Raw genomic sequence first — 14,646 nt, forward strand, 5'->3', positions numbered from 1 at the left:
ATCTGAGAAATGCACAAGTACACAGAATTTAAACAGCACACTCCTAGATAACTAATGGATCAAAGAAAAAGTTACAAGGAAAATTAGAAAGTATTTTGAAATCGGTGAAACAAAGAAACAGCACTTAGGGTAGGCAGCTAAAGCAATGTAATTTCTAAAGAGATACAAACAACCACAACTAACTCAAGAAAAAATGGAAAATCTGAACAGGTCTATAGAAAGAGATTGAATTAAAAATGTTAAAAAAAAAAAAATTAACAACAAAAAAGCCCAGATAACTTCTGTGGTGAAATTCACCAAACGCTTCAATGAGAATTAATACCAAATATTCACAAAAGCATCTCAAAAAACAGAAGAGGAGGGAACATTTCTCTACCTATCCTATGAGGTCAGTATTACCCTAGTACCAAAACCAGCTAAAGACATCATAAAAAAAGGAAAATTACAGACCAAAATGTGTTACAAATACAGGCATAAAAATCCTCAACAAAATGCTAGCAAATGAAATCTACCAATATATAAAAAGGATCATACAGGGGCACCTGGGTTGCTTAGTCAGTTAAGTGACCGACTTCAGCTCAGGTCATGATCTCACCATTCGTGAGCTCGAGACCCGCATCAGGCTCTTGTGCTGACAGCTCGGAGCCTGGAGCCTGCTTCGGATTCTGTGTTTCCCTCTCTCTCTGCCCTTCCCAACTCATGCTCTGTCTCTCTCAGTCTCTCAAAAATAATAAATAAATGTTAAACATTAAAAAAATACTCTGGTTTCTCTTCAGATCAAATAAAAAAAAAAGGATCCTACATTAACCAATTGAGATTTATCCCAGATATGCAAGATCAATTGCAAAATGAACAAACTAGGGGCAGAAGGGAATCTGGTCAACTTGATAAAAGACATCTATGACAAGCCCTCAGCTAACACCATATTTAACGGTGAAAGACAAAGCTTTCCCCTAAGATGAGGAGTAAGACAAGGATGTCTGCTCTTCCCACTTCTATTCAACACCGTATTAAGGATTCTGGCCAAGACAATTAGGCAAGGAAGTGAAACAAAAAGTATTCATAGTGATAAGGCAGAAGTTAAACCACCTATAACTGCAGACGGTAGGATCTTATACAATATATTGAAAAGTCCTCAGGAACCTGAAACTATTAGAATCCAATGATTTCAGCAATTTGCAGGATATGAGAAAAGTCAAAAATCTACTGTAGTTCTATTTACTTGCAATAAATACAAAATAGAAAAATGGAAAAAAACAATTCCATTTATGCCAACATCAGAAAGTATAAAACACTTCATTCAGAATAAATTTAACATAAGAAGTGTGAAACTTATACTGTGAAAACTATAAACAAAAAGAATGTTAAAAGAAATTAATGAAGATGTGAATAAATAGAAAGCCTCCCCTCCCCACCGTTCTCAAGGATCTGGAAGACAATATTGTTAAGATAGCAATAATGTCCAAATTCATCTATAGATGTGATGCGGTCTGTATCAAAATCTCAGGTGGTTTCTTTGAAGAAACTGATGAGTTAATTCTAAAATTCACCAGGCCTGTAAGGGATCCAGAGTAGGCAAAACTACCTTAAAAAAAGAAGACAAAGTGAGGGGGATTCACACTTCCCAATTTCAAAACTTAGTATAAACATACGGTAACCAAGACAGTAATACTGGCCTAAGGACAGACAGGATCAATGGAACAGAACTAAGAGTCCGGAAATAAATATTTTCACTATGGTCAGTTGGTTTTTGACAAGGGTACCAAGACAATTCAATGGGAGACGATCAGTCTCATCAGCCAATGGCGCTAGGTATATACCCAAGAAAAAGGAAAATCTAGGTCTTCACAAAAACTTAAATACACCTTTGGTTCACAGCAGCTTTATTCACAATGGCCTAAAGTAGAAACAACCCCAACTGTCCATCAATTGATAAATGGATAAACAAAATGTGGTACACCCATAATATGGAATGTTATCCAGCCACAGAAAGAAATGAAACACTGATTTGTGCTGCAGCATGGCTGAACCTTAGAAACATTACTCTAAGAAGTCAGATACTAAAGACCACATAGTCTATCATTTCATTCACAGGAAACGTCCAAAACAAGCAAATCTATAGAGACAGAAAGTAGTTTCAGTGCTTGCCAGGAGCTGGGAGGAGGATGGCCGGCAAAGGGGGTGGGGCTTCTTTCTGAAGTGATGAAAACATTCTAGAAATATAATATGATGCTGTTGTGACTTTGTGAACACACTATACATCATATTTGGTATGGATGACCTACGGTATGTGAATTATACCTCTTTTTAAAAAAGCAAGTTTTGGGGCACCTGGGTGGCTCAGTTGGTTAAGCATCCGACTTTGGCTCAGGTCACGATCTCACTGTCCGTGAGTTCGAGCCCCGCGTCGGGCTCTGTGCTGACTGCTCAGAGCCTGGAGCCTGTTTCAGATTCTGTGTCTCCCTCTCTCTCTGACCCTCCCCCGTTCATGCTCTGTCTCTCTCTGTCTCAAAAATAAATAAACGTTAAAAAAAAAAATTTAAAAAAAGCAAGTTTCTTGGGGTGCCTGGGTGGCTCAGTCAGTTAAGCATCCAACTCTTTTTTTTTTTTTTTTTTTTAATTTTTTTTTCAACGTTTTTTATTTATTTTTGGGACAGAGAGAGACAGAGCATGAACGGGGGAGGGGCAGAGAGAGAGGGAGACACAGAATCGGAAACAGGCTCCAGGCTCCGAGCCATCACCCCAGAGCCTGACGCGGGGCTCGAACTCACGGACCGCGAGATCGTGACCTGGCTGAAGTCGGACGCTTAACCGACTGCGCCACCCAGGCGCCCCAAGCATCCAACTCTTGATCTCAACTCAGGTCATGATCTCACAGTTCATGGGATTGAGCCCCGTGTCAGACTCTGTGCTGACAGCATGAAGCCTGCTTGGGATTCTCTCTCTCCCTCTCTCCCTGCCCCTCCCCCCTTCTCTGTCTCCCTCTCTCTCTCAAAATAAATGAATAAACATTAACAACAACAAAAAAAGCAAGTGTCTGGATATTACAAATATTAATCAGATGTGCAAACTTACCAAAATTCTTTTACGGTCCTTTTCAGATAAAAATTTTACTGGCGGGTATTTCTGGGTGAAGCTGTAGAACGTGAAGAGATTAGAAAAGTCAAACATCTCCTGTGAAGATTTTCTCTAGTCCCAACAAAACAAAGGCTAGATTGTGGAATCATCACTGTCAGCCCTTCTAGCCATTCCAAAGAGGCTACAGGAACCAAGCAACTCCCGGCTCGTTTGAATTCAAGAAATATGCAACCCGCTCCTTGGGCGGAATCAAGCTGAGGATTGCGAGTCCGTGCTTGAGAAGGGAACATTTGTCACTGCACAGGCTGTGAGGAGCCAGAGCTAAACACAAAACATGGGAGGTGGCAGCGTCCTCACAATGCTGTCTGGGGGTCTGGAAGGAAGAAAGCAGCCTTGTGAAGTCACAGATCCAAAGCAGGAGATTGTGCCTTGCAAGGGTAAGAAATGAAAAAACGAAGCCTGTTCCCTTATTCTGGCCGATTTCACAATTGGATCATCTGTTTCTAAACCAGTGCCCCCGGACAAGATGACTGGGCATCAGCACTTTCTGTCTCCCACAGTCCGCTCTGAACCCATCTTAAGTGTCACTTTACCCTTCCAATGCCTCTTGCCCCTGGTAAAGGTTCCATGGTCCCCAACCCACACTGATGTTTTGGGGCAGGGCAACGCAAGTGGCAGATAAAACATCAACCGAGAGTTGATAAATGCAGATTTGAAACATCCATTCTTGAAGTGGTTCAGTTAGGAACAAAAGTGCTTTAAGGAAGTTCAGAGAAATCAACTTTGCAGTCATTATTTTAATTGGAGAGGTGCCAGGGGCACTGTCTCATGCCCTCCACATCCCCAGCTGGGATACAGAATGCATTTCCCTAATGGTCGCTGAACTGAACAGAATATGACAGGTCATTAGACAGAAGACCTTGAAGCAAGTGTTTCTCATCTCTTGGAAGAGTGGAAACATGCTTAAATTGGAGCTTGGGGCAGGAGGGCTTTCTCTTACAATGCAGATGAATTCCCCTATTAAGAGCTTCCAGATTCTCAAAAGGTCAAGCTCCCCTTGCAGACTACAAAACCAGACACAGGCAGGTGGGAGCATCTGAGGGAACTGGTGACAATCTTGGGCTTCCCCCTTACTAGTTCTGTGACCCAGAGCAAGACCCCCAAGAGCTCTATGCACATCAGGGCCTTCTGCTCCGTCAATGGTAACCACAGCACCTCCCCGAGAGGGCTGCCCTGGCACGGACTGTCTTTACCACAGGCCGCCATGGTGAGGGCCGAGTGAATGTTCTCACAGCGGCCGTGGAACAGGGCAAGCTCCGCCTGCTAGAACACTGGCAGCCTTCAGGGAGCCTGACAGATGTCTTGTTTGCAAAGTGACACTTCTTGTCATTCCAAGTACTTCCTCCATCAGTCAGCTGGAGGGGGGCCAAGCAAAAGACAGCACTGCCTGTGTGCACCCCTCGCATGGGCCCGATGTCCCCTCTCTTCTCTGAGCGCCCCACATCCACCGTTCTGCCTCAGTCCCAAATTCTGCAACCAGCCACGTGGTGCATCTGCAATGTCTCTCTCTTTCCAGGCCGACCCTCTGCCTACCTGCCCACTGTGGCCCACTTGTACTGGGAAGAAAACAGCAAACAGTTTTCTTACAGGAAATACACTTAAAAGAAATAAAACTGAAGCAAAAACATTAACTGCCTGACACAAGGTCACATGTGAAGTACAGACTGATAAACCTACTTCAAACAGTGTGTGCTAAAACTTAAAAAAAAAAAAAAAGAAGACATTGGCTGGGCTTCTTGCTGTTTTTCTTCAACATGTAGCAACCAAGTTTCAGATTTCATATGTATGATCAAGTGATTAAAGTGTTGGAAAAACTCTCACAACCCTCATTTCTTCCTTTTAGAAGCCAGGCACACAAAGCCAGAAGCAAGAGCAGGCGGAAAGCTCCTTCGGGGTCCTCCTCAGTCCGCACTTCACACTGTTGGCCTTCCTGCAGCCACAGACGACAGAGTTATGGGACTGCATGAGGGGACTGAGCGGCAACGCTGAGGTGGTCGTGTGAGGTGACTGCATGGCAACTCTGAGGTGACTGTGTGAGGTGACCCCATGGTAACTCTGTGACAGCATGAGGTGACCGTGTGGGAACTCTGAGGCAGTGACTCCGGGGGTGACCACATGGTAACCTGTGACTGGGTGAGGTGACTGCTTGGGAACTCTGAGGTCACCGCTTGAGGTGACTGCGTGGTAACTCTGTGGTGACAGTGTGAGCTGGTTCTGATGTGGTGCTAGCTGGGCCACTCCTTCAGCACATCATTCAGCCCTCCCCTGCTGCACTTGCCAAGCACTGAACAGAGTGGGCAAGGAAGAGGCATAGGCTTCTTTAAAGGCATGAAGTAGGTTAAAACCCTATGTAGTAGCATACTGGCTCATCCATACATTCATTTGGGAGCTTTTTAATGAGCACCTATTTTGTGCCACACGCTGAGGATACAGAAGCAAACAACATAGAGGATCAAGGCCCTGCCCACATGAAGCCTGCAGTCGGCATTTCTGAGTATGAGAGAGACAAGTAAGCAAGGGAGGCAGAATGTAGCACGAATTGAATAATGGAACTTTTCTTACCCCCCAAAATTAATCCTTTAGTAATTATTCTATGCCATTCCAGACTCTACCCTTAGTGTTCATTAAAGTAGCATTAGTAAGAAGTGTTTTTTACCTAGAATTTAAGTTCTCATCATGACTTGCTATCTATTCACAGAAAATATAAAGGTTGGAGATGAAATTAAACAAATGGCAGGCAATCAAACTCTTAAGAAATGGGAGGGGGTGTTGTAAAGAAGAGAAAAAACTCACACAACCCACTTACTCAGGCTTCTCGAAGGGCACTGTCCCCATTTCTTTCCTTGTATGAATATAATCTTTACCTTTCAAAAATATCCTTAAATATCTTGGGGGCCACTTTGCCCCCAGGTGACAAGCACATCAACACAATGTAGTCCAGTTACATTCTTATCTTGCTCACGTCAAGATGGGTGTTTGATCATTCTTAGCACATAAATCAGTCAAGAAAAATAAAACCCGACAGAGCTCCATCGATTTCTACCACAAAGTCTTGTCCATACTTGACTTTCTAACACACACAACAACTCGGGCTCATCCGTCGCCTGACTTGATCACCAAACTGGAGAACAGAACCAGTTGAGGATGAATAACTAGTAAAGCAGCCCCAAGAGGCAAATGCTTAACCTCTACACCCATCCTAAAGGGAGCTCTCACAGCTTGACAAGAATGAGTTACTGGTAGTTTCTTCAACATTACATTCATACTTGTGCTTCTCTTTCCTATTTAAAAATTAGCACAAATATTGTCACAAAAGTATCAAAAGGAATCATAAAATTCTCCTATTTCAAGAGATCTCGTGTGTAAGCCATTGCTTTAGGGAAGGGTTATACAATTGATTCACTTTTCATAAGTGAATATTACTCTCTAAAGAAAATAATCAATGGCGGGCCTTTTTTTTTTTTTTTTTTTTGGCCAACATAAAGCCTGGTTGGTTATTTCTTACCATAAGCAATTTTTTTTTTAAGTTTCAACTAAAATCTCTCAAATTCTACCAGTCTTATTAAAGGTGGAATTTCTGGCTCCCATCCAGTGAAATGTTACCAGCAGCATAATTTCATCCCAAATCACAGCAAGAAAAATTTAAAGAACAAATCACAACTTTATATTACTAACTCAATCTGCTAAAAAATAACAAACTTTTAGTACAGCAAGAGTTGAAATTAATAGTTTGTATGACTGCATATAAACTATCAATTGAGGACAAAGAAGAAAATGAATGAACATATTTAGTTTGATGATTCTTCACCCTTATTTCTCTGCGATCATTTATTGCAGACACCGAAATCAAAGAAAAAATTGCTCTCCATTTCTTTTATGAATCTGGGCTTGATAAAGGCTCATACAATACTGATACACATCATCCAAACCCATGCCAAGGTAAGGAAAAAAAAAAAATAACGTCAACTTTAATGAGGGTTTTCATTTTTCTGTTTTAAACCTCTAAAAACCCAACTGTTATGCTGGATGCACGGTTTTCCAGATAAACTCAAGGGACAAGTTCCAGTGCCCCGAGCTCCAATGTTTTGGAGAGAGGGGGAATGTGGGCACAACAGAACTACACACAGCAGGAGGAGAGTCGGGGAAAACACTAAGACAAATGGTGAGGAGCAACTTGCTCTGGAATCTGATTCAAGTAAGTTCCCACCATATTATACAATTCTTCCCTCCCAGCCACTTCACCTGGACTCAATTCTGGAAACTTCCTGAGGTATGGTGACAAGCAAACAAGTGACCCCTAATTTCTTACAGTACTTACATATAGTACTGGATTTCAGACCCTCCAGTTTTGTTTTGTTTTTTTTTTTCTTCTTTTGGAATTCCCTCAGATTAATCAGTATATGCTAGAAACCATCTGATTGCCTTGCATAACTTAAAAGAAGATAAGGCCTAGCCTCAACTTGTATGCCACGAATTTTCAGGAACTGAGAAATTCACAGGGTTCAGAAAAGGAAGATTTCAACACACCTAGATCCTATCTTCTTCTAATGTTTGGAATATTTGAGCATTATATTCAAATCAGGATTAAAAACAAAAACCAAAACATTTATGTGGTTATTTGTTTAGACATGAGACTTTGTAGAAACCAAACGGATGGGAAAACAGAGGAAGGACTTTTAGTGTAGGATCTGTGTGGTTGAGCTTCAGGAAGACTCCTAAAACAATTAACTTTATTGAAATAAATAAGTTTTTTTCCCTAGAGAGAATCCATAGCTTTCATCAGAAATAGTTTGTAAAAAGCAAAATAAAGGAAGATAAAGCTTTAAAAACACTGCATCAAATTTGACAGTAAACATCTACCTTCTCACAGAAAAAAGTTCTTATGTTGAAAGCACCTAACACCTCTCATATTATAGAATTACATGGTTAAAAAAATAATGACAGAGGTGAGATGAGCTTATATCAGATGCTGACCTTCTAAAGTCAGTAAATAGAAGGATTTTCCTTAAAAATGTGCACATACCTTTTCTCCAAATCTCTGATTTTCTCTCTTAGTGGTTCAACAATCTAAAACAAAAATAACCAAAATTACTTTTGAAGCAAAGAGAGTTCTCCACCATCCCTCTCTGATGTTCCACACAGACATGATGTAACACAAATCAGATTTTAATTTCTTCTACTATCCACTTCCAGTTTGAAATTAAGTTAGATCACTTGAATCACACGTTAAGAATTGAGATGATAAACTGTATGTTGGAACTCTTACTCCAGAGACACTTAAGTCTCTCAGAAAATTAACTTTTTACTTTCCTTACTAGTGAGCAAAGTGGTTGAGGCTCACAAAAAACAGACAGATCACCACCACCTGTTCTTTTTAGGAACTAAAGAATCCCCTAAATGTTGCCCTCCCCTAAAAGCTTAACCTCTTGTTTCTTCACATAATCGCCATGTCATCTGCTCAGCACATGAATGAATGGCAGGCTGTGAGCCGACCCACAATGCTGTGTTTTAACACAGGGAGCTCAATCCAAGGGCTTCTCCAGGACTGTGACATTTGGCTTCGAACCAAAATGAGGGACTCTCCATCCCCTCCCATAGCCCACGTCACACTAGCATACCTATATCTGCAATTATTTGACTAAAAGCATAAGCGGTTATTTTCAAACAGAAGGTGTATAAATCCACCAGAGGAGCTAGCTTTCTCGGAGGTGGGTGTGTGACTTCCCCCATCTGTGCATGTGGGCACCCTCTGTGTTTCCAGAGGCCCAGCATCTGAGTTGGGCTGGTTTTCCTTTCGACATCTGCTCTGGCACTTGCCTCCACCCCTGGTACTCACCTCCCCCTCTCTAAGAAATTCTCGAAGGTCACTTGAGAAGTCGTAACAAACTTTTAAACCCATTTTGCCTCTGAGTAGGAATTCAGTACATCACACCTTGATAAAACAGACAAACGCTAACACAGGGATGCATCCAGAGCATAAGAGACAGAAAGGCTCCTCTAAATAAGGGTAAATTTTGGAGATGTTTTCCAAATCGCGTAATAGCAGCAAGCTGCCACACTAAAGACAGCAGCACCAGTGAAGGAGCTGAAATTGACAAACATAACGAAAAAACCAGAAACAAATTATGGGAAAGGGACTAACCTCTTCAATCTTGCTCTCGATTTTGAGTTCACCGTTTTCCTGCATAGACCTGTTGAGTAGAAAGCTACAAAACTGAGATCCACTGAAAGGCTTGGCGACCTCAAGATTTATTTGTGAACAAAGTACAACACACACCAACGCCTGCAGACCACCTCACCGCTCCCCTTCCCAAACATCGGTCCCGGGCTCCAGTTCCCTCCAGAAGGGGGTTACACCAGAGGAACAGAAGACAGCAGAGGAGAGGAAACCTCAAGTTCATCTCACCCCCTCACCTCTACCGCAGAAGGGTTATTTCTATTCAACTAAAATAATCTCACTTGCATGTTACACCCAACGTGGGATTATAAATTAGAGGCAGGAAGCGTGTCTATAGGAGTCCAAGTCTCTCGGCTGGGTTTTCCTGGGGCTTGAATGCAAAATGGAGCTTTTCCAAGAGAAAAAACAGAGTTCCTTTAAATGGGATCTGAGCACCCCTCCTAGTCATACACAGAAAGAAGCCTTTGTCAGGAGATACTCATGACCTAGTGGTGGGAATCAGATCAACACGGCCCCACCAGCCTTGCAAAGTCTACTCAATATGAAAAGCCTGGTGGGGACACAGCAACCCTTTGCCCTAGTGGCCTCCTGCAGGGACATTCAACTTCCAAACTCACCACGAGCACGGCCACCATGGCTGTGGCTCTTTTATTTTCACCAGCAAGAAGTAGAGAGTGGAGCAAATTTTGCTTCAAACGTAAAACTGTACTAGCAGTGCCAAATTTGTTTTTATGATGAACGCCTGTTATTATTATTTTTTAGAACATAAACACAAAGATTTTACTCTTCTGAGTGCCCCTCCCGCATTTATCATGAAGAACAAATAATGCACACTCAGTCGGAAGCCTCCCTGGGCCTAATCCTGAGGTAAACAGATGACCTCAGCCTTCACGGTCTGCTCCCAGGGCCAGGGGCCAGCCGTGGTTTCCCTAAGACAGCCTCTTTTTCAAAAGGCTTTGGAAAAGCACGCCCCCTGTGTGCCTGCTTGAGCCACCCTGAAACACACCTTACATTTCAGCCGTGTAAAAGCTAGGGTCAGCCCCTTACTGCATACCAAAGGAGGGAAGGGACCCTGAGGTGGGCAATGCAAGGGAGCCAACCGGTAAAAATGGGTAAGTAGCAAAATCAGATGTATTCCTCGAGAACGTAAGGAGAAAGACAAAGCTCAGGTGTGCGGATAGCAGAAAGACTCAGTTTCGCTTTGTAAATATTCTGCAATTAACCCATGACATGTAATGACTGAAATGCATCTACAAAACCCCACCAACAGCATCCAAGTTATTAAAAAGAGTTACCTCATGTTAACGAAGTTGCCCCAAACAGCTGTAAGGGAAAGAAGAAGAAAACAGGTCAATATTTAACTTCATGACATTCAAGGATTCCAACGAATAGAATTTTAATATTTAACCAGTATTTTCAAGTACACTAAGAAATCTGAATTACAGCTCACGAAGACAACAAAATGCACACTTTTAAAGGATTAAGTCCTACTAAAACATAAGTGAAAAAGGATCCTATGCCTCTCTTTAATTCTGGAATACCTCTTGTGGGGTCTGGAGTTCAACTATGCTTGTGTTTGGATAAACAGTATGTCCTCAACCTTTGTTTGAGGAAAAGCCAGGCAGGAGAATCAAAGAACTGCAGGCCTGAAAGAGATCCCAGGGCTCGGTGCAACCTCTTTCTTTAAATCTCTTCGAAACCAAAACCCAGAGAAGTTAAATAATGGGCCGAAGCCATGGTTTAACCTCACCTGGAAGTCCATCATCTCTCAGCACTTACCACGTCTCTCTCATATTCCAGTTTCCAGTCGGCTGGCCTGCCTCCTTGATTATAGACACCCGGAGGGTGGGTCACCATGTGTACACAGCTGGTGCCCAGTAAATGTGCACAAATCAGCGCCAGCTGCAACACTGACGTCCTGCCATGGCTGACTTTGAAACATACTACCAGATCACGAGCGCCCATGTGACGTCACAGAACAGAGGATTACTTCATAAGGAAACCTTCTGCATGAATGAGTGGTTCTAATATTGTGTATGCATTCCTGCTTGTTTGTTTTATATTTTTATTTTATTTTTGAGACAGAGAGAGACAGAGCATGAACGGGGAAGGGTCAGAGACAGAGGGAGACACAGAATCTGAAACAGGCTCCAGGCTCTGAGCTGTCAGCACAGAGCCCGACGCGGGGCTCGAACTCACACACCGTGAGATCATGACCTGAGCCGAAGTCGGACGCTTAACCGACTGAGCCACCCAGGCGCCCCTACACATTTCTGTTTGGCTCTTATGTAGTCACTCCCCAAATGGTGAACACCTCCTCAGGGCCAGGTGCTCTTACATGGTGGGGAAAGAGAGAGAGCAAAGACAAAGACCCTCCCCATCCCGGGGATGGTGATTCTGTGAGCTGGGAAAGGCATTAAGGTTAGTACCTACTCTGAGGCACCTTCTTATGGTCATCCTCTGGTACGTAGTAGGGTTTAACAAATATTTACAGAATAGGACTTAACTTCCCAAAATCACATTTCGCTGATTCCATAAAAGCACATTCCCCTCCAAAAGGAGGAAGCAACTAATACATAAGACAGCGATAAATAACTAAAAGTGGCAAAAATGCAAGAAATGAGAGAAATTAAAATAAGTCCATACTACATTCCTTATTCATTAAAAAAAATAATGTTTTTTACCTTCGGACCATGTGATCTTACTTTTGAGTATTATCCTCAGGATACACATTTATACACAGGAAAGTTGCCTTCACAAATCATGGCTTTATTTATACTAAAAAGGGGGGAGGGAAAAATCAAAATACCCTAGAATGGGGGAACTATTATATAAATTATGATACAGCCATTCAATGAAATCGCAAAGCCATTAAATATCACTGTGACTTTTATCAAACAGAGAAGAAAATAACAAGTGTCGGCAAGCATGTGGAGAAAAGGGAACCATCATGTACTGTTGGTGGGAATGTAAACTGGTGCAGCCACTACGGAAAACAGTAAGAGGTTCCTCAAAAAAATTAAAAATAGAAATACCATGTGATCTAGCAACTCCATTTCTGGGTATTTATCTCAAGGAAACAAAAACGCTAACTGGAAGAGATACGCATTCTCAGGTTCACTGCAACATTACTGACAATAGCCAGGACACAGATACAACTCAAGTGTCCATCATTGGATGCGTGGAATATTATTCAGCCATAAAAAGAAACAAACAAACAAAAAAAAGGAAATCCTGTCACTTGAGGTAACATGGATGGACTTTGAGGGCATTGTGCTAAGTGAAATAAGTCAAAGACAAACACTGCATGATCTCACTTATACGTGGAATGTTAGAACAAAACAAGAAACCAAAGTTGATAAATACAGAGAATACATTACTGGTTGCCAGAGGTGAACATGTAGGTATTGGTGAAATGGGTGAAGGTAGTCAAAATAAAAAAGTCCTGGGGATGTCATTTAGAGCATGATGACTACAGTTAATAATATAACATTGCATAAGTGAAAGTTGCTAAGAGTGAATCTTCAAAGTTCTCATCATACACACAGTGTAAGTATGTGATGTAATTGATGGTAACCAGAGTTACATAATATATATTATGTATTATGTGTATTTATATATAGTGTATATAGTATATATATATAAATACATATTATGTAATATGTACTAATACATTATATATTGCTATGTTACTAAATAATACTGTTACATGTCAATTATATCTCAATTAAAAATATAACTATGAAAATACATTATAACATGGTAATGCAATTATGACCATTTCAGATGAGAAAATACATATGCAGTATGACTTCCACTACTAAGAACCACGTAGAATAAAAAGATGGTCCAAAGATGCCAAAATATTGTTCAAATGGTGACATAATTGTTTATTTTTCCATGCATCTATGTTCCTTCCTACCTTGTTTTCTAACAAAGGAGGGAAAAGATTTCCAAACCTTTGCTGAATTCTTTGCCCCCCACACCATGTGCCCCCCCCCCCCACTACCATGAGGTGGCCCCCACCCAGAAGGCCCAGGAACATCTGGGTCAGTGGTCAGCTTGGACACCCAGCATTGTGGACCAACCAGCAGTTGCCAAACCCCATGGATCCTGTTCTCCACTATGTATCTCAAATAAACATATCGTCTCATTTTGGCTTTAGGATTCTGCTTGTCAGAATATGCCAGGAAGCAGTCCCTCTCTGGCTGTGGAACCTCAGGAGGGGGGAAATTAATTATCCATAACTTAAGATGCCTTCAGGATAGATAACACCTTTGACAGCCTTTTCAAATCATTCCATGGTTACTAGTTTATTCGGTTTCTTTTTAACCTTTTCTTGAGTGGGTTTAAAATGTCTCAGAGACATTTCTCAATCCTTCCATCATCCTTAGACTACCTCAGAGCACATAAGGCTGCCCCCTCTCCTAGACATCTTCTCCCTACTTGAAGTACAGACACCAGGGCTCTGAGGGCTCTCCCCTTCCCTACTGGTCCTGCATAAACACTCCTCCCTGGGTGGCAGGTGAGGACCCTGGGATCTGTCCTGAGGAATAATGCTCATGACCACATCGTTGCCACCCTTAATGAGGGGATAATAATGGCCATCATGGCTAATGCCCAAACCTATTCTTGTGGCTCAGACTTCTTCCACTGGCTCCCTGCACTTGGAAAAACCTCCTGCACTTCCCAGTTCACCCCCCAGAGCTTCATGAACCCCATCTCCCCTCCTCACCAATCAGACCTCCACGCCCACCCACCCCCAAGCCCCGCCCACCACTTGCAGCTTCCACCCTCCCTAAAGCAGCTCCACCTGTGGTGGTCTCCTTGGCCAGAACGCCTCACCTGAGCATTCCGTTGCTGAGAAAACTTCTTCAACCTCCCTCCCTGCTCCAGGGGACAGGAGGAGACCCTCCATGTTGTCACAGCACCCACACTACACACCTCTTTTTAATAGGTGGTTTACAGGTGGGTTTCCCTGAACACCAAACACAAGCAGCCAGCCACCAAAATTAGTGGAATGGAGGAGGTAAGGAATGTTTTCACTTTATTACACTTATCCCTCGCTTAGTACTTTTATCTTCAGAAGTGTTATTACTAACTAATCTTTAAGATGTTTTTATGTCAAGTGTTTTTGGCCTCCTTTTAAATTCTCAACAGCTACACCGCCTGCTTTGTTTTGAAGAACAAAAAGGACTCAGCACCCAGCTCAGACAAAAAACACACAGAGCAGGCAGGGAAAGCTCCTGAATTACTGCAGACTCATTTCAAGGGGGGAAAACACAAGCAATTTCCAACAATTACAGAGCCTTGTCCCTGGTGTTCAGTGT

The 14,646-nt window shown here is 42.2% G+C and overlaps 1 protein-coding gene across 2 annotated transcripts in view; it reads right to left on the minus strand.

Moving 5' to 3' along the window:
- Nucleotides 1–14,646, minus strand: part of UXS1 (UDP-glucuronate decarboxylase 1) — a 96,018-nt gene that overhangs the window by 56,083 nt on the left and 25,289 nt on the right. Inside the window, exons 2-5 of one of the 2 annotated variants that reach the window (XM_058684593.1) lie at nt 10,612–10,639; nt 9,281–9,344; nt 8,162–8,205; nt 3,076–3,136 (exon numbers count right to left, since the gene is read on the minus strand). In XM_058684593.1, coding sequence (XP_058540576.1) covers nt 3,076–3,136; nt 8,162–8,205; nt 9,281–9,344; nt 10,612–10,639 — 197 coding nt within the window. The remainder of the gene's footprint in view (nt 1–3,075; nt 3,137–8,161; nt 8,206–9,280; nt 9,345–10,611; nt 10,640–14,646) is intronic. The other variant, XM_058684594.1, reaches the window with a different exon arrangement.

The sequence above is a fragment of the Neofelis nebulosa genome, chromosome 9, assembly GCF_028018385.1.
Source record: "Neofelis nebulosa isolate mNeoNeb1 chromosome 9, mNeoNeb1.pri, whole genome shotgun sequence".
NCBI classification, from domain to species: Eukaryota; Metazoa; Chordata; class Mammalia; order Carnivora; family Felidae; genus Neofelis; species Neofelis nebulosa.